Source organism: Bubalus kerabau, chromosome 14 (assembly GCF_029407905.1).
Source record: "Bubalus kerabau isolate K-KA32 ecotype Philippines breed swamp buffalo chromosome 14, PCC_UOA_SB_1v2, whole genome shotgun sequence".
Taxonomy (NCBI): domain Eukaryota; kingdom Metazoa; phylum Chordata; class Mammalia; order Artiodactyla; family Bovidae; genus Bubalus; species Bubalus kerabau.
Genome location: NC_073637.1, coordinates 39,037,725 through 39,065,006, shown reverse-complemented (window position 1 = coordinate 39,065,006; position 27,282 = coordinate 39,037,725). Strand labels below are relative to the sequence as shown.

At 39.2% G+C, this 27,282-nt stretch overlaps 1 protein-coding gene across 7 annotated transcripts in view; it reads left to right on the top strand.

The window, feature by feature from the left end:
- STAU2 (staufen double-stranded RNA binding protein 2) overlaps window positions 1–27,282 on the top strand; it is a 305,621-nt gene that overhangs the window by 150,402 nt on the left and 127,937 nt on the right. For all 7 annotated transcript variants that reach the window (XM_055546281.1, XM_055546279.1, XM_055546280.1 and 4 more), the window contains one exon: window positions 16,084–16,391. In XM_055546281.1, coding sequence (XP_055402256.1) covers window positions 16,084–16,391 — 308 coding nt within the window. The remainder of the gene's footprint in view (window positions 1–16,083; window positions 16,392–27,282) is intronic.

Below are 27,282 nucleotides of genomic sequence, written 5' to 3'. Positions count from 1 at the left end.
CTGATAGCTGGGCTTCATTCAAGTATGTTTACCACTGAACTGTATCATCTTTTCTTTGTTACATTCTGTGCTAATATTTTTTTTTGTTACTTAAAAGCATTTTAGTTTTTTTAGAGCAGTTTTAGATTTACAGAAGAATTGAGAAAGAGATATAGAGATGTCTCATATACCTTCCATCATCATATATGCATAAATTTTCTCATTAACAACATAGCTCAACAGATGGTACCTTTTTTTAAACAAATGATGAACCTGCATTGGCATATCATGGTCACTCAAAGCTCATAGTGAGCCTTAGGGTTCACTCTTGGTACTAAACATTTTATAGGTCTAGACAAATGTGTACTAATGTATATCTGTCATTACAGTATCATACATAATATTTTCACTGTTCTCAAAATCCTCTGTTTTGTCTTTGTGTCTCTCCTAACCTCGCATCACCCCTGGCAGCCACTGTTCTGTCTCCGTAGTTTCGTCTTTTCTAGAATATCATGTAGTTGGGATCACAGACCTGTAATCTTTTTATATTGACTTGTTTCCCATAGTGATACGCATTCAGGGGTCCCTCGGTGTCTTTTCACGACTGATAACTCATTTCTTTTTAGCTCTGAAAAGTGTATCACAGTTTATTCACCTACTGAGAGACATCTTGCTTGCTTCTAAGTTTTGGCAATTATGAATAAAGCTGTTATAAACATCTGTGTGCAGATTTTTATGTGGACATAAGTTTTTAACTTTTTTGATTAAATACCAGGAAACATATGCTAGTAAGAGTATGTTTAGTTTTGTGAGCAACCATCAAATGAATTTCCAGAGTGGCTGTACCATTTTGCATTCCTGTCAGCAATGAGTTAGAGTCCTTTAACTCCATGTTCTGACCAACACTTGGTGGTTATGTCCGAGTTTCAGATTTTAGCCATTCAAATAGTTATGTAGTGATATCTGTTTGTTTTTGTTTGCATTTCCCTGATGACATATGATGTGAAACATCTTTTCATATGGTTATTTGCCATCTTTGTATCTTCTTTGGTGAGGTGTCAGGGTTTTTGGCTCATTTTTAAAATGGATTGATATCTTATTTTTCAGTTTTAAGAGTCTCTCATAAAATATTTTTAGATAATAGACCTTTATTAAATGTATCTCTTGCAAGTATTTTCTCCTAGTCTGTAACTTCTCTTCTAATTCTCTTGATAATGCCTTTTGTGGAGCAGAAATTTTAATTTTAACAAAGTCCAGCTTATTGGTTATTTTTTTCATGGATCTGTGGTATTATATCTGAAAAGGCATCACCATACCCAAGGTCATCTAGATATTTTCCTGTGTTATCTTTTAGGAGCTTCATAGTTTGAATTCTACATTTATTACTATGGGTTTTGTGACGGGTATAAGGTCTGTGTCTAGATGACTTTTTTTACATGTGCATGTCCAGTTATCCCAGCATCATTTGTTGAAGAGGCTGCCTTTGTTCCATTGTATTGCCTTTGCTCCTTTATCAAAGATCAATTGGCTGTATTTATGGGTGTCCATTTCTGGGCTCTCTCTTCTGTTCCATCGTATATTTGTCTGTTCTTTCACCTATACCACATTATCTTGATTACCATAGCTTTGTAGTCAGTCTTGAAGTCAGGTAGCATCAATCCTCCAACTTTATTCTTCACTTTCAGTATCGTGTTGCCTTTTACAGGGTTTTTTGCCTCTCCATATAAACTTTGGAATCGGTTTGTTGATATCCATAAAACAACTTGCTGGGATTTTGGTTGCGATTATGTTGAATCTATAGGTTCAGTTAGGAAGAACTGACATCTTGACAATATTGAGTCTTTTTATCCATGAACATGGAATATCTCTTCATTTATTTAGTTTTTCATGATTTTGTTCATCAGAGTTTTCTTCATATAGATCTGTACATATTTTGTTAAATTTATACCTAAATATCTCATTTTGGGGCAGTGCTAAAATAAATGGTATTGTGTTTTTAATTTCAAATTACACTTTTTCATTGTTGGAATGTAGGATATTTACTATAAATTTCACTATTTTTTATTGTGATAAAAAATAACATGAGCTCTTTCCTCTTAATAGTTTTAAGTGTACAAAACAGTATTGTTAACTGTAAGCACAGTGTTGTACAGCAGATCCCCAGAACTTTTTCCACCTTGTCTGACTGAAACTCTGTACCCAATGAACAGCAGGTCCCCATGTCCCCTCTATCATCGTGCTTCGTGTTTCTATGAGTTTGACTGCTTTATATACCTCTTCTATGTGAAATCAACTAGTTTTGTCCTTCTATGACTGGCTTATATCACTTAGCATCATCTCCTCAAGGTTTATTCATGTTGTTGCATATGATAGGATTTCATTCTTTTTTGTGACTAAATAATATCCCATGGTGTGTATAAATCATACTTCCTTTATCCATTCAACCATCGATGGGCATTTAGATTGTTTCCATTTCCTGAATTTTGTGAATTATGCTGCAGTGAACACTAGAGTGCAGATATCTCTTTGAGAACTTGTTATCAGGTTCTTTTGGGTAAATACCCAGAAGTGAGATTGCTGTTACTTTTTGTAACTCTTTGAGGCAGCTCCGGCCATAGTGGCTATACCATTTTATATTTCCACCAACAGTGTACAAGGGCTCCAGTTTCTTCCACATCTTTGTCAGCACCTATTTCATTTTTGTTAAAATAATGGCCGTCCTACCAGGTGTGAAGCAATACTACATTATGGCTTTGCCTTTGCATTTATTTCTCTGATCATCAGTGATGTTGAGCATCTTTTCATATCTATTGACCATTCATATGTGTTCTTTGAAGAAATGTCTATTTAAGTCCTTTCTTGGTACATTTTTAACCAGATTAGTTTTCTTGCTGTTAAATTATAGAAGTTCCTTATATATCTTGGATATTAACTGATTATAAAATAGATGGTGTGCAGATATTTTCTGTCATTCTATAAATTGCTTTTTCACACTGTTCATTGTTTCCTTTTCTGTGTAGAAGCATTTTAGTTTGTCATTGTTCCACCTGGTCTATTGTTGCTCTTTTTTTGGCAGGGTGGGGGGTGCTGTGCTTTTGGTATCACACCTAAGAAATCATCGCCTAGACCCATGTTGTAAAACCTTTGCCCTATGTTTTCTTGTGAGAATTTTACAGTTTGGGGTCTTAAGTCCTTAACCCTTTCTGAGGTGATTTTTGTGTGTGGTGTAAGATTGAGGATCCAGTTCCCTTCATTTGTATGTGGATATCCTGTTGCCCATTTGTTAAAGAAAACTGTTCTTTCTTCATTGTGTAGTCTTGGCACCATTGTTGAAGATCACTTGACCATAAAGCGTGTCATTTCTAGGCTCTCTAACCTGTTCCGTTGGTCTGTATGTCAGTATTTATGCTTGTATCCTTGTGTTTTGATTACCACAGCTTTCTGATATATTCTGAAATCAGTAAGTGTGATGCTTCCGGATTTTTTTTCCTTTCTCAAGATTGATTTGGCTATTCAAGGTCTTTTATACTTCTATATGAATTTTAGGATTTTTTTTTAATTTCTATAAAAAATGCCTCCATGATTTAGATAGGAATGGCATTGAATCTAGAAATTGTTATGGTAGTATGAACATTTTAATAGTATTATTAACATATTTCACTATCCATGAACACAGGATCTCTTCATTTGTGTGTTCTTTAATTTCTTTTAGCAGTATTTTATAATTTTCAGTATGAAAGTTTTACTTTTTTGGTTAAGAGAATTCCTAAATATTTTATTCTTTTTGATGCCTTTGTAAATATAATTATTTTTGTAATTTCCTTTTTAGATTGTTTATCTTTCATGTATGGAAAAAACAACTGATTTTTGTCTGTAGATTTCATGTATTGCTACTTTGCTGGAATTCATATATTAGTTCTAAGCAGGTTTTTTTTTTTTTTGTGGAACCTTTCATGTTTTCTACATGTAAGATCATACAGTCTGCAAATAGAGATAATTTTACTTCTTTTCCGATTTGTGTGTCTTTTTTTCTTGCCTAACTGCTTTGATTAGCACTTCCAGTATTTGTTGAATAGAAGTGTCAAAAATGGGGAATTCTTGCCATGTTCCTGATTTCAGAAGAAAAGCTGGACTATTTTTATGAAGTTTATTTCTCTTGCAGAATGAAGCCTCTGATGTCACCTCTCAGAGGGAGCGTCTTTAGCATGCTCATAGTCACATGGAATGACAGATTTAGTAGGGCTCTCTTTTACTCTTTCTCACTCTAATGTGATAAACGTTTTGCCTGTTTTGTGACACGACACTCAGCTGTTTGGTTCCACTGATTGCATGTCTGCGTTCTAAGTCAGTTCAGTCATGTCTGACTGTGTGAGCCTATGGACTGTAGCCCACCAGGCTCCTCTGTCCATGAGATTCTTCAGGCAGGAATAATGTAGCTGGTTGCCATGCCCTTCTCCAGGGGATCTTCCCTACCTAGGGATGGAACCTGCATTGGCAGGCAGGTTCTTTACCACTGGTCCCACCTGGGAAGTACTGCTGATTATTGGCATAAAACCATAAATTGCTCTCATTCGGATACAATCAAATTTGAGTCCCTTTTCAGGATAGTTTTTGAAACCAGTATTTCAGATTTGTTCAGTCCCTAGAGGCACTTTTTCTAGCTCTTTCTGGGAAATTAGCTGGTTTATGTTGGAGCTCACTGCTAGAGCTCATTGGCTGTGAATTACTTACTACCAAAACCTCCAGTAGAGCTTCCTAGGTGGTGCTAGTGGTAAAGAACCCGCCTTCCAATGCAGGAGACATGAGACCTGGGTTCGATCCGTGGATCAGGAAGAACCTCTGGAAGAGGAAATGGCAACCCATTCCAGTATCTTTGCCTGGCAAATCCCATGAACAGGGGTGCCTAGAGGGCTCCAGTCCATGGGCCAGCAAAGAGTTATGCATGACTGACTGCCCCTAGACTTGAATTTTCCTATCTTCTATTTAAAATAAAGTCAGTTCCTTTGGGAAAACTTCAGAACTCTGTTCTTATGGACTACCTCAGAATTTCTGAGCTACTGTTCTGGAGTAGGAATGGGGACAGTGGCCCACTTCTTTGAGTTGACACTGCTGCTCTGTGAGCAGAGTGTTGGTCAGGGGTGGTAGTCTCTGGTATTCTTGGTTTGCCTTTTCAGACTTCAACTTCCATCCCATGAGCAAGCTGAGGAGAGAGCAGTCAGTTCTCAGGTGCTCTCAGCTTTCACTGTGTGAGTGGTGGCTGGGTGTAAAAAGGGACTGCCTGACTTTTTTGGCTGTATACATGAGAAATTTAACTTCTGCAGCTCGCAGCTGGGGGAAATGAGAAATTCTGGTGGCCTGCCCTTCTAGTGAGTTGCCATATTACTTACAGGTGGTTGAGGAGAAAAAGAGCCCCATCTTTGTAGCTGCAGGTGGTGGAAGGAATGAGTCATAGCTCAAGTACCAGAGACTTTTATTCTGAGATTTATTAGATTTCCCTGAATAAAGGTGCAATGACTAATGATACAAACCCTGGAGCTAGGCTAGGTATCACAGGTTAAGGGCATAGTCTTCTACAACACTGCTTCACTTCAAAAGACACCAACCAGGGCTTCCCTGGTGGTCCAGTAGTTAAGAATTCTCCTGTCAACACAAGGGACACAGGTTCGATCCCTGGTCCAGGAAGATCCCACATGCTGTGGAGCAATTAAGTCCGTACGCCACAAATCCTGAGCCCGCACTCTAGAGCCTGTATGCTGCAACTACTGAAACCCACACACCTGGAGCCCATGTTCCAAAACGAGAAGCCACTGCAATGAGAAGCTTGTGCACTGCAGCAAGAAAGTAACCCCAGCTCTCTGCAACTAGAGAAAGCTCACTCACAGCAACAAAGACCCGGGGAGGCCAAAAATTAATTACAAAAAAAAGACACCAGCCACCACTGGGAGGATTTCCAGGGCCACCCTCACTTCTGACCAACTGACTATAAAGTCAAGGCTTCCCACTGCCCTTTCAATTCAGTCCCTCAGTCATGTCTGACTCTTTGCGACCCCCTGGACTGCAGCATGCCAGGCTTCCCTGTCCATCACCAACTCCCAGAGCTTGCTCAAACTCATGTCCATCGAGTTGGTGATGCCATCCAACCATCTCATCCTTATCGCCCTCTTCTCCTGCCCTCAATCTTTCCCAGCATCAGAGTCTTTTCAGGTGAGTTGGCTATTCTTATCTGGTGGCAAAAGTATTGGAGCTTCAGCTTTAGCATCAGTCCTTGTAATAACTATTCAGGGTTGATTTCCTTTAGGATCTCCTTACTGTCCAAGGGACTCTGAAGAGTCTTTTTCAATACCATAGTTTGGAAAGCACTATCCTTCAGATAAGATAATTCACTAGAATGAATCACAGAACTCAGGAAAGTCTTATATTTATGATTACAATATTGTTACAGCAAAAGTGATTCAAATCAGAACCAGCTAAAAGAAGAGACACATAGGGTAAGATCTGAAGAGTCCCAGACACAAATCTTCCAGTGTACTTTTTCTGATGTCCTTTCCCATGAAGTCAGGAACATGTTGCTCCCTACTCAGTGATGTGTAATATGCACAGAGTATTGCCAGGTGGGTGTTCACTCAGTTTCCAGAGTTGTGCAGTTTTTGTGGGGATTTAATATCACAGGTGTAACTGATTGAATCATTGGTCATGGAGTTGATAGCAATCTCCAGCCTTCCTCTTTAGAGGGTCAGTTGATGCCACGTGACTCAAAGCTCCAACCCTCTACACACATGGTTGATCTTTCTGACATAGCCATCCCCCATTCTGAGTTATCTTGTTGGCATAAATTCTGACATGTCCGAGGGGTGCACCATGAATAAAGAAGACACTTGTGTCACTCACAGAATTCTAAGGACTTAGAAGCTGTCTCCCAGGAACGGGGGACAAAATCCAGCCAAATTTTTTATTACATGGGAGAATGTTTTATTTGTTATATGCCCTTAGAATAATTTCCAGAGACTTAAAAGTATTTTAAAATTAATATTCATAACTTATGGTTGTTTGTTGGGGTGGGTCCATAGACCTCCATATGTCATTATTTAGAAATAGAATGTCTTGCTTTCTCTTGATTAATATTTATAAGATATACATCTTATCTCCTCATCCTTTACTCTTAGCTTGCCTGTATCAGTATATTTGGAGTGAATTTCTTATAGGCAGCATGTAGTTGGGTCATGTTTTTAATCTACTTTGCTAGTTTCCTGTTAATTGATATATTTAGATCATTTACATTTAATGTAATTATGTGTTTAGGACTTAAGTCTGCCATCTTATTTACTTTTTCTATTCTTTTGCTTTCCTTTACTCACTCCTTGTGGGTTACTTGATCACTTTTCAGAATTCTACTTCAGTTTCCCCGTTCTGCCTCCATTGGTGTCCAAGGTGGTCGATTCCTTGTTATTGCTGGGTGGAATAGGAATTCTGGTCCTTACATGATCTTCACTGATATCACAGAGAGGATAAGCTCTTTACCTCTAGGTGATGATTAATGTCCTGACTTCCCACTCTTTCTCTTATGACACTACTCATTATTGCTGGCTGGGAGTAGAAGTCCAGTCTCCCTGTGGTCTGCATTGATATCAAGAAGCAGTATCAAAGTCCCAGCTCTCTTCTAGGCTGTGTGCAGCACTACCACAGGGTCCAGGGGAACCTCATTACAGCTAATGTGAGTACGCATGTATGTTAGTCGCTCAGTATCCAATTGTTTGTGACCCCATGCTCCTCTGTCCGTGGGAATCTCCAGGCAAGAATACTGGAGTGGGTTGCCATTTTCTTCTCCAGGGGATCTTCTCAACCCAGGGATTGAACCCAGGTCTCCTGCATTACAGGCAGATTCTTTACCATCTGAGCCACCAGGAAAGCTCCAAAATTGACCATGGATCTGTCCATGGAATTCTCCAGCCAAGAACACTGGAATGGGCGGCCATTCTCTTCTCCAGGGGATCTTCCTGATCCAGGAATCGAAACTAGATCTCCTGCATTACTGCCTGATTCTTTACAGTGAACCACCAAGGAAGCCTTGGTGAGGTTCAGAGCCTAGGCTCCCCACTTGTCCTTTGGTGGCATGGTGCTTCCCTGCTAAAGAACAGAATGTCAACCACGAGGCCCACACTCCCATCATGTTCTTCCTTATTATCATGGAACCAGAGGTCAAGCAGCCAGAGCCCAGGGAGCCAGGGCTGCCCATTAGGCAAGGCAGTGGCCGAAGCTGGAGCTGTCAAGCTCTCCACCTTGAGGTCTCCGCACAGCCTTATTCTAGGTCCTCTATCCTGGAAATGCCCAGAGCAGCCTAACAGTGCTTTCATGTAGATGGGTTTTTAAAGCTTTTTAAAGCTGTAAAAATGGTACAGTGTGTACCCATCACCCAGCTTCTCCCTGTGGCGACATCTTACAAAATCATAGCACTTTATCAAAATGAGGAGATTGACACAGGAATGATACAGTGACCTAGACTATAGACCTTACTTGGATTTTTGTGAGTTTTCATATAAATGATTTTTAAAATCACTGTCAAAGTGATAAATCTTGCTGTTCCTGCTCATCCTTTTCTCACATTTCCTGTTTTGAACCAGCAGTTTATTTTTCCAAGTTTTAAGAATTTTTTAATGATAATTTTTTGATACCTTAAAAATAAGGTTTATTCAACATTGGAATAATGACGAGATTTTGCCACCATCAGGACACCCTAGGGAAATTCACTGAGCAGCAAATGCCAGGAGAGGTGGACTTTACAGCAAATGCTATGAGAGGCGGATTTCACTTTCACCATCAGGAAGACCAGTCACAGAATGTGTTTATATCTGCCTGGCTGTCACTTGAAACTTTGAACAAGAAAAGATTAAAATGAAACTCCTCATTAAGAGTCTGTTTTTTCCAGTAACAACCAAGTAACTTTTCAGATATCCAGTTCTAAATTGTCAAACCCCAAAACTAGGTTGTGGTTTAAGATAATTGATGCCTATTAGGAAGCAGGACTCTGTCTTCTGAGATAGTATCAGTACTAAACAAAATGTTCTATCTGATCAGAGGAGGAGTATAATTCTAAGCCCTCAGCTTTCAAACCATATACAAACAATTGACTTTCTTCTTAACATTTGGTGAGTCATCCTTGATAGTATCTGCATTGAAACAGTCATACATCTACCCACATGTCATAAATCTCAATCAGAAGAACCCTTCATCACTGTTTCTGCTCTTTTTTTGCTATGAAAAATCTCACTGAGACAGAAGTAGATGAATATTGTTGGGTACTTGAGTATTTATAAATAAAACATTTAGTCCAGCAGTATTGTGGCAAGATTCAAGCTGATTTATGGAAACATACAGTAAGATTTTTCTTTGAAGCTTTGGTATAAAAGGTGACAAGTTCATTTTATTAAGCAATAGCTAGGCACTCATTCCGTGGCTCAGTGGTAAAGAACCTGCCTTCCAATGCAGGAGACGCTTGTTCAGTCCCTGGGTCAGGAAGATTCCCTGGAGAAGGAAATGGCAACCCCCTCCATTATTCTTACCTGGGAAATCCCACGGACAGAGGAACCTGGCGGGCTACATTCTACAGGGTCACAAAAAGTAGGATGTGACTTAGTGATGAAGCACACACAATGCATTCATTCAATGGACATGCATAGAAACTCATTTTTATAGACTAACATTAACCGCTTGTACCAGTGAAGTGACGTTATCTTTCTTACTCCTTTGGTTTGCCCTGTTGTTCTGATACCCCTAGTACCAGTTACTACTCATTTATGTTCTTCAGCCTCTCAAAGAGTTACGATGTTAGTGAACATCAAAAGGCAAGGTTCTGCTAAGTTTGCTGATCTATACATATAAGACCTTTTAAGAGATCTCAATTCAGAATGTCCTCTTCAGCTCTTCCAGTAAGAACTGGAGCACTGGGAAAACGCTGTGGGAGGCTAGAGGGTTTACACACCCATTTGAGAGAAGCATAAACCTAGTGGGGAAAACAAGTAGAAAGGGCACCATGGCCTGGCATTCCTCATTTGTAGGATGTCACTGTCCCTGGCACATTGGGGCTTTTAAAATCCTGTATGACGTCATATAATTTAGGGAAGATTTTGGTGAGGCTATCTCTGGAACATCTAAGAACAGCCATGGTGGCATGGATCAATTGTGGAGCCAGTCTGGGTAAACTTCACATGTGGAGTTCACTTCCTGGATTAAACCTGGGTGTTTAGAACTGGCTGGACGTTTCACTTTTTTCCCTCTGCTTGTTCTTTTAGGACGTCATTTAATGTAATGTGTCCAGACCCTAGTGATAGACCACCTGGAGTTAAAATCTAGCATTGCTAAACGTTACCCATATCCTTAGCTGTGTTTCCTGACTTTTCTGTGCTTCAGTTTTTTCATCTGTAATCTAGAGAAATAAAAATCCGTTTCATATGGTGGTTGTGTGGATTAAATGAGATATGCATGTAAAGTGCTAGAATAGTGCCCGTGTTGTCTCTGCAGTGCAGCTGTGTACAGTGGTTACAGATTGACAGCACTAAGATGGGAATGTTAAAGGCCACATCAGGGACAAAAGGTAGATGATGGAAGAATGGTTCAGAACATCTTCAAATAGAGGGTGAAAAGAACAGACATTACAAGGCTGAGCAGGGGAGTTCTTTTCCAAGTCCATGAGCAAAACTGAGGTCAGAGCCAACAAGAAAGAAGGCATGGGCCTAAGGGGGTCACATGAGAGAAAGTTTATCTGCAGTAATCAAAAAAATGTAAATTAATAGAACAACAAAATGTTGTAGAGTGATAGTAATTATTTAGAATAACTAAAGCCTGTTTTGACAGATGTGTAAGAAAGCAGGTTTAGTCACACATTGCTAATAGCAGTATAAATTGAGATGGGTGGTTTTTCAGGAGACAGTGGAAAGTCCTTAAATGTGTATACTTTAAATTACTCGTTTTTATTGTTTTTATTTATTTTTAGCTCGGCTGAGTCTCCACTGCTGCACACTTTTTCTAGTTGAGTGAGTCGCTGCAGAGCATGGGCTCCAGGTGCACAGGCTTTCAGCAGTTGTGGGGCACAGGCTTAGTTGCCCCATACCATGTGGGATCTTCCTGGACCAGGGATCAAACCTGTGTGCCCTTCATTGGCAGGCGGATTCTTAACCTCTGAACCACCAGAGAGTCCTTAAATTACTCTTTGATTCTTGTTTTAGGTCTTTACCCCACTGAAAAGTGACTTAAATTTACAACAGAAAGAACCTAAATGAATTGTGACTGATCCAAACAGTTACTAATATTCACATTGAAAATCATTCGGTAGTTGACTGCAGACATCTACACGTATCTTTACTCTCTCTGTGACTATTATATTAGTTGATCTCCATAGAAAGGAATCTTCTTTATTCATGAAGTCAGTTCGGGCTTTACAGTGGAATAAGGGAGCCTGTACCCCACATGAGTTCTTCTGCTGTGATGTAATCCCTCTCCAGAGTGCTGGGAGAGCATTTTTGTTGCTTGATAATATTGCTATTGGCAAGCCTGTTACTGCTATATAATAACATTGCTGAAATAATGCTCTTAGCTTCTTGATTTCTTAAATTAAGTATAGAATTTAGAGTCATATGTTAAGTTATCCTTTAAATAAGAATTGTGTCTGGTGTTGGTACACCTAGTGAAAAAGTAATACGTCATCTCACTTATCAAATTGGCAAATGTTTTTTGTTGAGATAAAATTGAACATAAAATTGCACGTACATGTCTAGTTTGATCAGAGTTGACATATGGCTGTTTTTACCGCATTTCTGACACTAACTGTGTAGGGATTCTTTTCCTCCATAGCAACCAGTTCTCCAACTTTCTGGACACTAAAAGGGTGTCCTACAGTTTGGTTCCTTTGCTCCCTGGAATCAGTGCAGACCCCACAGATTAAGGGCTCAGGCTCACAAGATGCCCCACTTTGCCAGTCACAAGCCCCATATTCCCGTCTGTACTCCTGACCGAAATGGTGTAAATTCAGGGGGTTCCCGCAGCCCCCTTCTCAAGTTTGATGACTCGCTAGAACAGCTCACACAACTCAGGAAGATACTATCATGGGTTTATTATAAAAGATTTAAAATGAAAGCCAGAGGAAGAGGTAGGTACACAGGGTGGGGCTCAGAAGGAGCTGGAGCACAGAAGCGTCTGTCCCAGTAAAGCTGGGAGACACAACCCAAACTCAAACACTTTTCAAACCTCCTCGCTTACGGGCGTTTGGGGCAGTTCCATTACATAGGCATGATTGATTAAACCATTGGTCACACATGAAAATGAAAGCGAAGTTGCTCAGTCCTGTGCAACTCTTTGCAACCCCATAGACTGTAGCCCGCCAGGCTCTTCTGTCCATGGAATTCTCCAGGCAAGAATACTGGAGTGAGTTGCCATTCCCTTCTCCAGGGAATCTTCTGAACCCAGGGATCGAACCCGAGTCTCCTGCATGACAGACAAATCCTTATCGTCTGAGCCACCAGGGAAGCCCTCAAATCTCCAACCTCTCTCACCTCCCCAGATATCATGAGGTGAAGCTAAAAGTACCTTTCCCCCCCTATTTTTATATTAGATATTATTATTTTAAAAATCTTTGCCACTTATCTATACTAACAGCGGTGGCAAAGGTTTTTTAATAATAATATCTACTACTGAAATAAGAAGGAGAAACTTCCACATATTTGTATGGAGGTGTGAAATTGGCACAACTACTAGCGTTTGTACCAATTTAGAGCAATTTATTAGTGTAAAAAAAATAAAATGCATATTCTTTGAAATAGCGGTTCTGCTTCTGAGTTAAGGAAATCAATTTTCATGTGAATAAAGATGTAATTTTAAAAAATGTGTTTCCCTGTGTTGTTTTTTTAAAAAAAGAAATAAATTAGATGTCCAGCAATATGAAACTCTTTAAAGAAACAACTGATATAATGAAATTTTAAGCTTAAAGTTATTAATGAAAGTACATAGTTTTATAAATAACAAAAGGATCATGTTGTATTTCTGTCTTTTAACTTGTTTTTTCAATTAACAAAAATGTATAGGAAAAAAGACTAAAAGTATATGTTTAAAGCAAAATGTTAAAAGTAGTTTACTCTGGCTAGTGAGATTTATCTGTAATTTTTCCCCAACGCATATGTTTTCTTTTTAATTTTTTTGTTAAAAATTTTCCTGAATGTAAAGCTAACAAACACAAAGATAAATTAAATCCATAAAACATGTGTGTGTTTGTTGCTCAGTCATGTCCAACTTTTTGAGACCCCATGGACTGTAGCCTGCCAGGCTCCTCTGTCCATGGGATTCTCCAGGCAAGAATGCTGACTGAATTGCCATTCCTTTCTCCAGAGGATCTTCCCTAACCAGGGGTTGAACCCAGGTCTCCTGCATTGCAGGCAGATTTTTTACCATTTGAGCTACAGGGAAGTCCTTTAAATCTGTAAAATAGGATGATATTTTATGCTGTATAATTTATTTATGTATTTATTCATTTGGCCATGTCATGCGGCATGTAGAACCTTAGTTCCCCAAGCAATTTCAAACCTGTGCCCCCTGCAGTAGAAGTATAGAGTCCTAACCACAGGAATGTCAGGGAAGTGCCATATATAAATTATTTTTTAAAGCAACCCCTTTATGTTTTGGGCTTCCCTTGTGGCTCAGCTGGTAAAGAATCTGCCTGCAATGCTGGAGACCTGTGTTCCATCCAATGAGTGGTAACCACCCACTCCAGTATTCTGGCCTGGAGAATTCCATGGACTGTATAGTCCATGGGTCACAAAGAGTCGGACACGACTGGGCAACTTTCACTCACTCGCTTTATGTTATAACACCATCAGGGTGAAGTTCCCTGGAGCTTGGCCCCTTTCAGCCCTCCACTTTTCCTTGTTGCAGTCCGCATCTCCCCCTTCTTGCTCCAGGGCAGAGGTTCCCAGGTCTGCTGATCCCTGCGTCTGTTCATGCCTCCCCTTGCCTTCAGTTCTGTCCCTCCTGGGCCCAGTTCTCCTCGTCCCTTGGGATGTGCTGACAGTACCATCTCTAGGAAGCCTTTCCTGAGCTCCCAGTGCTTCTCCCTTCTCATTCCCATTGCTCCCCAACCCGTTTCTGCAGAGGTACCTGCCACACCATGATATTTATCCCTTTCATTTTCATCTCCTGAGAGACTGAGGGTGACTTGAGGTCAGGACACTATTGGTTAGCACGGTGCCTAAAACCTAACAGTAGGAGGCTAACTGGTGTGTGTGAGGGGGGAGGTAGGGGGGTGGGAGGAGGGTGGGTGTGGGTGTGGGTGTGTGTGAGAGAGAGAAAGAGAGACTGAACAATAGAAATAAGGATGTGATGAGATCAAACAAGCCAGAGTATGGGGAGAGGTGTGACTGTATTTGCATGAGTGGAGCATGGGGTCTCCATGAAGATTTTAGTAGGATGGGGAGGAAGGGAGGAGCCGGAGCACTAAGGGCCTCATTTGTCATCCTGAGGGATTCTGATTTGATGTGTAAGTGATGGAGAGCCAGTAAAGATTTTAAAGTGAGAGAATGTCTAGCCTTAGCATTTCCTAGGGTGTTGTTATTAATGTTACATGGGAAGCCTGGATATAATATGAATCTGGGAAATCCTGGCTTAAACCAAGTTAAATGGATTTCTGTTCTTCTGGATTTCTCAGAGTTTTTACTGTGCTGACATGCATTTTTAATCCTCCCAAAGGGATGTTTGTGTGTGATATAATTTGCAGTATTTCCCCCATGTATTTATCATGGAACCCTTGTATTTGGGGATTATGGTATAGACCCACTTTGGGAAATGGACAGTGGGGAGAGCAGCAGTGTGAAGCTTTTAGTGATGGTTGCAATAGCCCTGTCAGAAACACTGAGGGCCTGAATCAGGAGGTTAGTGGTGGTAAAGGAAGCGGCAGGATTTCTTTCTCAGAGCACGTTCTCCAAAACTGGTGATTGATCAGTAATTTTAGAAGATGGTGTCATGATTTGAGAGTCATTAATATCTGATCCAAAGATGTTAGAACAAGCATGTGAAATGTGGTTTGAAATATCTCTCAGACAAATGGAAGTCAAGGGAAATATGTTTACAACTCTGCCAACTCATGACACAGCCCCAGGCTCACTCCTCTTGATGTTAGAATCTGCATATGGCCTGACTTGGGCTAATACACTTGATAAGCTGACAGGGCACATTCTAGACTGCACATGGTGGCTACTTGTTGGTGAGTGAGTCAAAGCTGGTTGCCAGGAGTCTAGGTTGGGCAGCCGAGCAGATGGATGGTGGTATCGTGTTGTTTAGTCACTAGGTCGTGTCCAGCTCTTTTGTGACCCCATGGACTGCAGCCCACCAGGCTTCTCTGTTGATGGGCTTTCCCAGGCAAGAATACTGCAGTGAGCTGCCATTTCTCTCTCCAGGGAATCTTCCTGACCCATGGATCAAACCCACATTGCCTGCATTGGCAGGCGAATTCTTTCCTACTGAGCCGCCAGGGCAGCCCTATCATGATGAGATAAGCCAGATAGGAGACAGTTTGGGGGAAGAAGATGCTCTGTCAGTTTTTAACATGTTCATTAGGTAGAGTTGACAGTGGGACATCCTTGTGGAGAGAGGAATACCAGCAGGCCATTGGATGTATGAGTTTTTTGCTCAGATAATTTGGACTGACCCAGCCATCATTTTACCTCTGTGTCTCAACTGCTGCATACATTAGGGATTTAGTGTCTCTTTTAGAGATCATAAAATATTAAATTGCAGGCTGAAGACCCTACACATTCCTAATCTTACCCCCAGTGCACTTCTACACATCAGTAACCGATCTTCCTCCATAGCTTCTCCACCACATACGCTTTCCCTTGAAGTCACTTTTGTGATTTTTTAAGCCAATGATTTTTAGGAATATTGAAACGTACATTTTTCGCCTCCAAAGAGGAGACTGCAATTGCCTTTGCAAGTATGGGGAAGACGGGTGCTTAACAGTGTTTTTCATTGCCTTGTTTCACGTGAAATCCTGGAGTCACTAATGCTCTAACATGTTTCTGTTTCACTTATTTTAAGTGTAATAACAATGTTTCTTTATTTTACTTATAGCTCCAAAAGGAATTCTTCATTTGTCTCCTGATGTTTATCAAGAGATGGAAGCCAGCCGCCACAAAGTAATCTCTGGCACGACTCTAGGCTATTTGTCACCCAAAGATATGAACCAACCCTCGAGCTCTTTCTTCAGTATATCTCCCACATCGAGTAGTTCAGCTACAATTGCCAGGGAACTCCTTATGAACGGAACATCTTCTACAGCTGAAGCCATAGGTTTAAAAGGAAGTTCTCCTACTCCCCCTTGTTCTCCAGTACAACCTTCAAAACAGCTGGAATATTTAGCAAGGATTCAAGGCTTTCAGGTATGAATTAAAAGCAAAACCAAGAAAACAAAGCACTTCATTAGCCCCTAGTCCTCCATCTCTCTCCATCAGAAAGCTCATTCTTGCCTGCTAGCGTGACTTCTGTGCCACTTACATTGTAAATCATTAGGAACACGGAGGACAGAAAAACGAGCCATGTGCACATGCCTCATTTTAAAGATTTTTCATTTTCTCCAGTAATTATTTTTTGCTGCCTGGCTCTCCTCCATATTCGTTCTTCCTCCTCTATTTTTTTTTAAGACATTTTTCATCCTCTGTTCTGTCTTCTGATTGGTCTCAATTGGGCGCATCTATTCCCTCCACTCTGTCCTCCCAAGTAAAGATCCTGCCTTCATACATTTGGTCTTAGTATTTAACACTAAGTGCTCCCTCAGTTTACAGTAAGGTTGAGTTTTTCTAATGCTGATTTTACTTTCATAGCAATTTTCAATTTGGCATTCTGTTGCTAGTAATGATCCAGAGATGCCACTAAGGTATAACATCTTAGAAGTCTGTTGTCTTAGGAGTTCATTAACCATGGTATTAGAACAGTAATAAATGCTTTCTAGCTGTTTGAGGCATAAAAACATGTATTGTTTTACTGGATTGTGTTTGGAACCATCTAGGGTAGCACCTACCTCAGATGGTACCAATAATTCTATTTCTCCGGGCAGTCTACACCTAGCTTATAGGCCTCTTATTGTGTATAAGAATTTGGGGCTGGAAACTCTCCCCCTCCCCCATTTAGTCATTGTTCCCTTTTGGAAAAAAACAAACCACAATAATCCTCTGTGGGTAGATCTTTTAAAAGAATTGTTAACTCTAGGAAGAGGAAATACCTGTGTTTTGACATCTTAGTTGCTTGAAAATCCTGTACTGAACTGTAACCACTTGACTGGATGAACAGCAGCGTGCTTGTGTGTAGAAAGAACAGACTGTCCCCGCAGAGTTCATGATTTTCACGCCCCTTTCCATCTTAGTCTTACTCCCTAAGACCAAAAACTGTAATTTCCTTTAGAAATGCTCTAGAAGGTCTGTATTGTCTAAAATGATCATGTATTTATAAATTTTTTTCAAATTTAGATATGAGAGAAGATCATGTGGTTGAGGGGGTGGAATTTTTGCATGTTTTTTTTTGGTTTGTTTATTTCCCTTCACAGAAACCTGATCCTTTCCAATCTCTTGCCAGGTAGTGGTTAGTGTTTTTAATTAGATTATTAATATGAAATCTAAAAAGCTGTTACCAGTTTTTGGCTCTGTCATCTGAAATTTTAATCATTTAATTTAAAAATTAAAATTTTAGGGTTTGTTTTGTGGTTTACCTTAAGAATAGTAACTCACTGTTTAAAAGGACCTTCATTCACACGGTTAAAGTCCTGCAGAAAAAGAACTAAGCAATTAGTTCTATCGATCATGTGCATGGATGAACTAGAAATAAACTGTGATGGAAAGGAATTCACTGTTTATTTACAAATCTAGTTGTCTAAAAATGTCCAAAAGTAATACTACATTTGGATTTTTATAGAAACAAAGCACAAATTTATTCAAGCTCTGAATTGAGTTTTTTGCTTGGAGAAGTTACTGTGGTAGATGTTCATTTAGCTGCCAGAAGAACTACTTAAATTTTTAAATTTGTATTTATTTGTTAATTCTTGGCAGTGACAGCAACTATAATTTTAAAATAGTTTCGCTTTAGTCAAAATGTAGAATCTGTTACTCCTATATTTGGGCTGACAACTCAGACCCTTTTTTTTTTCTTTAAAGTTTATGCTGAGATATTACACTCTTATTTATGGACAAGTTAGTAAACATTTCCAAATTGTGTTTGGTGATTTTTACATACTAATGAATATAAGCAGATGGTTTGAAACATTACTGTGCTTCTTTGGTCAAACGAGCTTGGTGTTGATATGAAATGTTGTGTTGCTGACAAGCTGCAGCCTGCAGCTGTGCAGTGAACAGACTGGGAAATGGCTCCATGCCCTGCCAGGTGCCCAGCACACCCTCAGAATGCCACAGTGGAAGAGTCCTTGTGGTTGAGAGTTTTAAAGCCTATTTCTTTATAGGTAACTTTCTCAGGTGTATTTACCTGCTAGAAAAACATGTAGATTGTTTCTCTTTCTTAAATGTTTTAATTGGACCATAGTTTAGAAATGATAGGGCCAGCTTGTTATGGATTCCATGCTATTGTGTTATTTTTATTTCTGGAACTTAAAAACAATAAATTCTTTCTCTGTGTCTCAAGGTTAGTACTTTTAAAATTTTGTTATTGTACACTGAATAGATATTATTGCTTATTGAATATTGTATAAACTCTTCTCTGGCCTTCTGTGCCCATTGACATTTGATTTAAGCCTACCAGAGCCATTGTATGTGACAGCTATATTGTATTAAAAGTAAAAAATATATTAGTGTACTGAAAACTATGTTGTTTTAACTTTAAATTTTTTTTCATTACCCACTCTTTAACTGAAATTTGAGTGACAAAAAATTTATTTGCTCACCAGAATGCAAGTATTAAGCTCACATCCTTTCCCTTAAGCCTATAAAATAATTAAAATTATTATACAATTAAAGTTATTATTAATAAAGCTGGCTCCGCAGGTCAGAAGATGACTGAACACTTGCATATTCTCAATAATTCTTTTATCCTTGCTTGGGCTAACCTAAAGTTTTTAATCACATTTTAGATGCAAGCTTTTGGATTTCTATCATAAATGAGTATTTATTTTTTGAAGTTTTATTTAGTATGTTTTTTTAAATTTTCTTTTAGAACTTGAATGTTATTGACTTATTACTTTTTAGGAAAAAAACACTTTATATCAGCAGTTCTGTGAACGTCAAGCTTTGTCCAGCCCAGTTAGTGTGCTTCTTTAACTTCTATGCATTTCATGAAAATTCATTTGAAATACAGGTATACCTTAGTGTCCAGGGTTCCTTGGTATGTACTTGATACTCTCTAATTATAATGCCAAAATGTTTCAAAATCATTCAGCTTTTTAAAGAAAATTATTATGGAGGAGACATTTTTGAAACGCTCATCAACTTTTGAGCTGAAGTAGATTTTGTTTTGTTGTGTTATAATTTACATAATTCTGAGTTTTTGCATCATAAATATGTTTTTCCATACTAATTATATTAGAAATCTCTCTGTATAATTAACTGTAAGCAGTTTCATTGTTTAATTGAGTCATTAGAAAAATTAGACTGGAAATTAAAATGAATTATTTTAGTAAATTATCTTTTCTAGATGGGTTTAATTTTAATCTTTTAGTCTATACCCTTCCTTGTGATTATCATCCAGTGAGCAGTGTTGTTTTTAAAACCTCCAGAGTGAAATATAAAAAACTAGATTTGTCTTTTTCATATAAAGAGTGTAAAGAAAGTACTTAGTATCTTAGTTAAACCATATTTAATTTATTTTATAAAAATCAGGGAATGTTTTACTGGATGGGGTGCCTTTTCATTATTGTGAGTTTTAGATGTTGGTGCAATTTTTAGCAAGATGAGAATGTCAGTAGAAGGCTCAGAAGTATCTATTTAATTAAAAACTTTCTTTTCAAGTACAATTCAAACATAATACCTTTCAACTAATATGTCTTCTTTTTTGAAGTTTAGTATGATTACAGCAGGTTTCTCTTATGATTATGGGCTTCTCTTAAAGGCATGAATGACATAACATTTCAACAGTTTGGTCTTAGTACAGTTTACACTGAGATGGGACATGGGGAGTGGGGCTTACCCAACTCGAGAATCAGTGTTCTTTCTCTTTTTTCTTATTTTCCCTATATCTCACTTTTTGTAATCCATGTATTTATAATCAGAGTTTTTTTGATTTATAATCAGGCTGATTTATAATCAGGCTGTTTGCGGCTAGTTTTTTTGGAGTAAGGGGTCCATTTTTTAAAAACCAGTATAAGTAAAATTTTGTAGACTTCTAATAGGAAAATATGGAGAAAGAAATCATGCATGGATGTATACTCCTCCACTTAGAAATGTTTTCCCCCATTTCTAATTTGTCCTTGAAACATAACTTACTGTGTCACTTCTGAGCCCAAATTTTCATCTACACTGCTGAACAATGTATATAAAGTGATGAGAAATTACTGAGTACAATGAGCAAAATACATTTATGGGTTTGGCATGGGGTCAAGAGATTTTGCTCTGATTTATAGTCACTTCTTACAAAGCCCTCTTGGATTTAGCCTCAACTTTCCAAAGACCTTGGAGAAATTGGAAGAATTCTCCTGAAGTCTTTGGTCTTCCTGTGGTGACCCTAAAACTCAGGTTTGTTTTTCAAATGGGCAGCCTGTTATCTGCAAACTGACCTGTTGTCTGGTTTCTTCAGAGTTTGATATACTTGGCCAAAACCTCAAGGGCATACAAACTGTCAATACATTTCACATAACTATAGTTCATAAAAACCATTAGAATTACATATCAGCTCACTTGGCTGAAATTTCCAAATATTTAGAGAAAAATATTAAATTTAAGAAAGAAATCCTGATGCATATAAAAACATAGTGTGATGAATAACAGTTAAGAATCAATCAAGACTTAAATAAAATAGTCCATTTGTTGTTTAGTTGCCAAGTCGTGTCTGACTCTGTGTACCCCATGGACTGTAGCCCGCCAGGCTCCTCTTTCCGTGGGATTTCCCAGGCTAGAATACTGGAGTGGGTTGCCATTTCCTTCTCTAGGGGATCTTCCCGATCCAGGGACTGAACCTGCATCTCATGCATTGGCAGGCGGCTTCTTTACCACAGAGCCACCAGGGAAACAAAATAGTCCATTATTACCACATAAACTATTCAAGACTAACTCCACCCTAAATCACTGCAGAATGTAATCAGGATAGACATACTCTTGAGCCTTGATACACCAGCATATATATAATAAGACACATTTCAAAGAAAGAGTAATACATAGAAGAGCTGTCCTAACACAGTGACTTTGATGTGGATCTGAAATGAGCCACTGATGTGCAGAAAAAAATAATTGTCATTATGTGTCATCCCCAACTAGAAATATCTGTAGCCTTTTTTGTTTGTATTGTAAGAGATTTCAAGAATTCTATTTGAAATTATTTGAAAAGCAATAAGCAGTTATTTCTTCAATCAAGTTGAAGAAAAGGAAATTATTTTTCATCTAAAGGTGAATTTCATTTCCTTTTGCTAGAAATGGTTGGCAATGATGTGATTTTTTACTTAGTAACAGAAGATTAATTGTAGTACCCATCAGGTACTACATCATGTCAGGCTGGTATATATATATATATATATATATATATATATATATATACCTATTTTTTCTAAGTCATGTTGAAATGGTCTATTTTCCTCTCTTCAGCATTCAGCTATAGCTGAAGTTTTTTTTTTTTTTTCCATGAATGAGAGCATCTAAAATTTCAAATGTATTGTTCTTTTCTCATCCAGGACAACTCTTGAGAAAAAGAGAGCAGTATGTGGAATGCTGCCTGTAAAGATATCTGCACACTGAAAAAAAAATACTCTGACATGCCAGGGGTATTAGAAGATACATGAGTAAACAAGGAAATGAAACTGACATTTATTGACTGCCTTGTTATGTATCAGATAGCGAAAGAGGAATTACACATATTATTTTATGACACAGCAGAAATGCCAGTACATTTTTGCTTCTTGCTTACAAATCTTTATTTTAAATCCAACTATTGTATAGTGTTTGAAGCCTGATTCCTGAAGGTAGGATTAGTGTTCATGGTAATCTGTGGTCTTTGGTTTAGTCATAGATTGCATTAATAAATTTATTTATGCCTTCCACCCTGGTGGCTCAGATGGTAAAGAATCTGCCTGCAGTGCAGGTGACCCAGGTTTGATCCCTGGCTCGGGAAGATCCCCTGGAGAAGGGAATGGCTATCCCACTCCAGTATTCTTGCCTGGAGAATTCCATGGACAGAGGAGCCTGGCAGGCTACAGTCCATGGGGTTGCAAAGAGTCGGACATGACTGAGCTACTAACACTTTCACTTCTTTTTTCTTTCATGCACTCCACTGTGTACACAGCTGAGTCTGAGTCATATAAGAGTTAATTCTCTTTTGAGCTGGAAGGAACCTTAGATTTTATTCAGAGATATAACTTTATGATGTAAATACACATTTGCGGAACTACACAAATAAAACATCCTATTAGTAATGCAGGTTACTCATGTTCACATAGAGAATTATTAGTTCCTTCTAATCCCTGGAAGATTTCAGGTTCAGGGAAGTTCTGTCTTCACATAGTCTCATCAAAAAGCAGATTTAACTGTTAGAAGTAAGAGATGTTTGAAAAGCTTCTAAAATGTTTTTATCTGTAGTAGTATTTTTTAAAGTACAATAAAAGTTCAGAATCAAGTCCTATAGTACTGTGGTCCCCAACCTTTTTTGGCATCGGGGACCGGTTTCCTGGAAGACAGCTCTGCCATGGATTGAGCAAGGGCTGGTTTCTGGGTGATTCAAGTACATTGAATTTATTGTGCACTTTATTTCTCTTATCATTACATCAGTTCCACCTCAGGTCATCAGGCATTAGATCCCAGAGGTTGGGGACCCCTGCAGAGAACATTTGAAGAAACCAGGACTACAATTGGAGAAGAATACACAGTCCACAACTTCAAAAATTCTAGAAATAGTAGATAGTACATTAAGAATAGTTTTCATTAATTTCAGTATGTATGTGAAGAATAGATGGATATGAAGTTAATTCATTTATAAAATATTATTGAATGCTAGAATTGATTTAGTTAATAAATAAATTGAATATTTATTTATTTAATCACTCTGGGCAGATACTTAATAAGTACCTACACATGCCAGGTAGCATACTAAGCAGTGGGCACAGGAAGTGTAATGGTCAAATTGGGGTCAGACAGGAAAACAAAATCAATACACAGAAGATTGGCCATTATTACAATTGTGTCCAGTTTCCAGGGATCAGTTTTTGAACATAATGTGACAATTCAATTAAAAAATTACATATTTGTAGTAAATATGTAACATGCTACAATATACTGCAGGCAATAATGAAATGCCTTCCTCATGTAATAAGTCTCATTATAGGTGTAATATGGTAAGTGATCGGGGGAGGTGTGGTCAGCCATGTAAGAAAAATGGGTGGGAATGAACAGCTCTGACCGATTGAATTAGGAAAGAATTCATAGCAGAGGGATTTTTGAATAAATTTTAAGAAGTACATAGAATCTTAAAGTGAATTCTAAGAAGGAAAGGAATTGTAGGCAGAGGGAGGTAAGTACTTGAGACATAAAAGGGCACGTGCTTTAGAAATGCTTAGAATTCAAAGCAGAAGTGTCAGCAAGGAAGCTGAAAAGACGTGTGTTGCTGAGAATTTGAAGTTAGCTGTTAGAGACCACCAACTTCTTTTTTAAAGGATGGTGACATTGGTTTTTTATTTTAGAAAGATAATTTTGTAGGCATGTGGAGGAGGAACTAGACAAAAAAATGATTGGTAGCAGAAAGACCAATTAGAGTGACTTTGCTTGAATTCAGTAGGAAAATAGCAAAGATTGAATTAAGCAAAGCTAATGGTTGTTGGGGCTTCCCAGGTGGTGCGGTGGTAAATAATCTGCCTGCCAATGCAGGAGATGCAGGAGACTCAAGTTTGATCCCCCAATGCAGGAGATGCAGGAGACTCGAGTTTGATCCCTGGGTTGTGAATATCCCCTGTAGAATGAAATGGCTACCCACTCCAGTATTTTTGCCTGGAAAATGCCATGGACAGAGGAGCCTGGCGGGCTACAGTCAGTGGGGTCGCGAAGAGTCAGAACAACTGAGCTACGAGCACACAGTGGTTGTAGAGGAGTGGGGCAGAGGTGCAGGTGTCCATGGTACAGATAAGAGGATTAAATGGTCTCTTGTGCTGACTTCTGTGAGGGTACTTTCACTGGTCTGATCAGGAGGGAAGCTAGATTCAATGCACTGAAGAGTGCTGCTGCTGCTAAGTCACTTCAGTCGTGTCCGACTCCGTGCGACCCCATAGACAGCAGCCCGCCAGGCTCCCCCGCCCCTGGGATTCTCCAGGCAAGAACACTGGAGTGGGTTGCCATTTCCTTCTCCAATGCATGAAAGTGAAAAGTGAAAGTGAAGTCGCTCAGTCGTGTCCGACTCTTAGCGACCCCGTGGACTGCAGCCCACCACGCTCCTCTGTCCATGGGATTTTCCATGCAAGAGTGCTGGAGTGGGGTGCCATTGCCTTCTCCGGCACTGAAGAGTAGTTAGAGGCTATCTGAGGATATGTTGAAAGTGAAGTCGCTCAGTCGTGTCCGACTCTTTGCGACCCCATGGACTGCAGCCCACCAGGCTCCTCTGTCCATTGGATTCTCCAGGCAAGAATACTGGGGTGGGTTGCCATTTCCTTCTCCAGGGGATCTTCCTGACCCAGGAATCGAACCCAGGTCTCCTGCATTGTGGGCAGATGCAGGCAGACGATATGTTGACCATTCCAAGAATTTGAGAATAAAGTAAAGTAGGAAGATAGTATGAATGTTTTAGGAAAGGTTCTATTTTTTAGTATGAATGTGATGAATAGACTTAGAAGACGTTAATAAGTTCCATTTTAAACATGGCGAACGAGTTGCCTTTGGGACTTTCAAAGTCAGCTGTCTAGTAGGCGTTCTTCAGGGGTTCTGGCGAACAGCAAGAGGGCATAGGACACAGATATTCGAGAGTCTTCGGTGTGCAGATATAACTGATTCCATAAAAGTAGGTAAGACTGACCAAGAAAAGTGGGCAAAGACCTTGGAGATATTCCCAATGAATACTTACAGTTTAAGGGATTGGTTCATTCACTTAGTCAGCTGAAGTCTGTTGAGCGCCTGCTGTGAACCGGGTGTACTTTTTGGCACTAAGGATATAACGTAAATGACAGTCAAGTGTTCTGTCCTCGTGGAGCTGACATCACGATGGGATTGATGGGAGTGGGATGTGGAATATGGCCAGGGCGAAGGGAACAGGACAAGTGGAAGTGTACACAGTCACATCTGGACACAAGATAAATTCAAATGATTAGTCTCCTAAGGTAATAATTAATTGGAAATTAATTGGGAGATTAATTATGATTATTTATGAGAGGTAATGAGCAATAACTTAGTGTCGCCAGCTGTTGTATCAGTGTATTAAATAACTATACCTTTTAATTGTTTAATCGATTGCATTGAGGTATAATTTACATGATAAATTACACCCATTTTAGTTACATAAATTGATGAGTTTTGAAAAATGTATGCTATTGTGTAACTACAACCAGGGTCAAGATGGGAATATTTCTATTATTGTGAAAAAACTCCCTGTTGCCTCTTTGTAGCCTGTTTTTCTCACCTCTCTGTGGCTTGGTGGCAACCAGGCTATCCTTGGTTAGTATTAGATTGCTATTGCTATTGCTAAGTCACTTCAGTCGTGTCCGACTCTGTGTGACCCCATAGACGGCAGCCCACCAGGCTCCCCCATCCCTGGGATTCTCCAGGCAAGAACACTGGAGTGGGTTGCCATTTCCTTCTCCAATGCATGAAAGTGAAAAGTGAAGGTAAAGTTGCTCAGTCATGTTCGACCCTCAGCTACCCCATGGACTGAAGCCTTCCAGGCTCCTCCATCCATGGGATTTTCCAGGCAAGAGTACTGGAGTGGGGTGCCATTGCCTTCTCCGAGTATTAGATTAGTATTGCCTAAAATTTCATAAAAATGGAATCAGACAGCATGAACAGACAGTTTTGTTTCCTGCTTCTTTCACTCACTGTAATGTTTTTGAGATTGTTCACGTTGTGCATATCAGTGGTTTGCTCCTTCGTATTGCTAAGAAGTAGTTCATTGCATGGACGTATACCACAAACTATCATTTTATCTGTCGGTGGACCTTTGTGTTGTTTTCAGCTTGAGGCTACTATGAATAAAGCTGTGTGCGACTATTCATGTACAAGATTTTGTGCAGAGTTTCCAGTTCTCTTGAAAAAAGTACCTCAGAGTGCAGTTCCTGGGTCCCATGGGAAGTGTCCTTACACACCTACAAGAAGCTGTCCGGTGCTCTTTCAGTGTGCTGTATCATACTGCATGGGCTTCTCCAGTGGCTCAGGGGCAAAGAACCGCCTGCCAGTGCAGGAGACGTGGTTCAGTCCCTGGGTCAGGAAGGTCTCCCCGAGAAAGTGGCAACCCACCCCGTATTCTTGCCTGGGAAATTCTGTGGACTGAGGAGCCTGACGAGCTACAGTCCATGGGGTCGCAAGAGTCGGACACAACTTAGCAACTAAACAACAAAAGCAGCAGGTTTCATACATTGATATGGTTCTTACTCTATGAAGGATTCAGTGCTGTCTCATTGATAGTTCAGTTCGTATTTTCCTGATGACCCATAATATGCACTTCTTTTCTTGTCCTTGTTGGCCAATTTTCTATCTTTGTGAAATGTCCACATTTTTTTCTCAGTTTCTGGTATTGATTTTTTTAAATTATTGTGTCATCAGAGCTTTTTTTATATATTCTAGATACAGATCCTTTCTGTTGCAGATATTATCTCCCTGCTTGTGACTTGTCTTTTCAGTATCTTAATGGCATCTTTTAAAAAGTGGGGAAGTTTTCAATTTTGATGAAGTTCAATTTTTTTTCCATAAATTATACCTTTTTTGGTCCTATCTAAGGAATTTTTGACTACCCCAAGGTTGCAAAGATTTTTCTCTGATTTTTTTCCAAATACTTTATGGTTTATGCTTTTGTGTTTAATTCTGATATTCATTTAATTTTTTGTGTGTGGTATGGGTGAGAGTGGAAGTCTGTTTTTCCCACAGGATAACCAGTTGTTTCTGTACTGTATATGCAATGTGTTGTTTTACTCTAGCTGCTCTTAAGATATCTGTTCGTTTTGGGTTT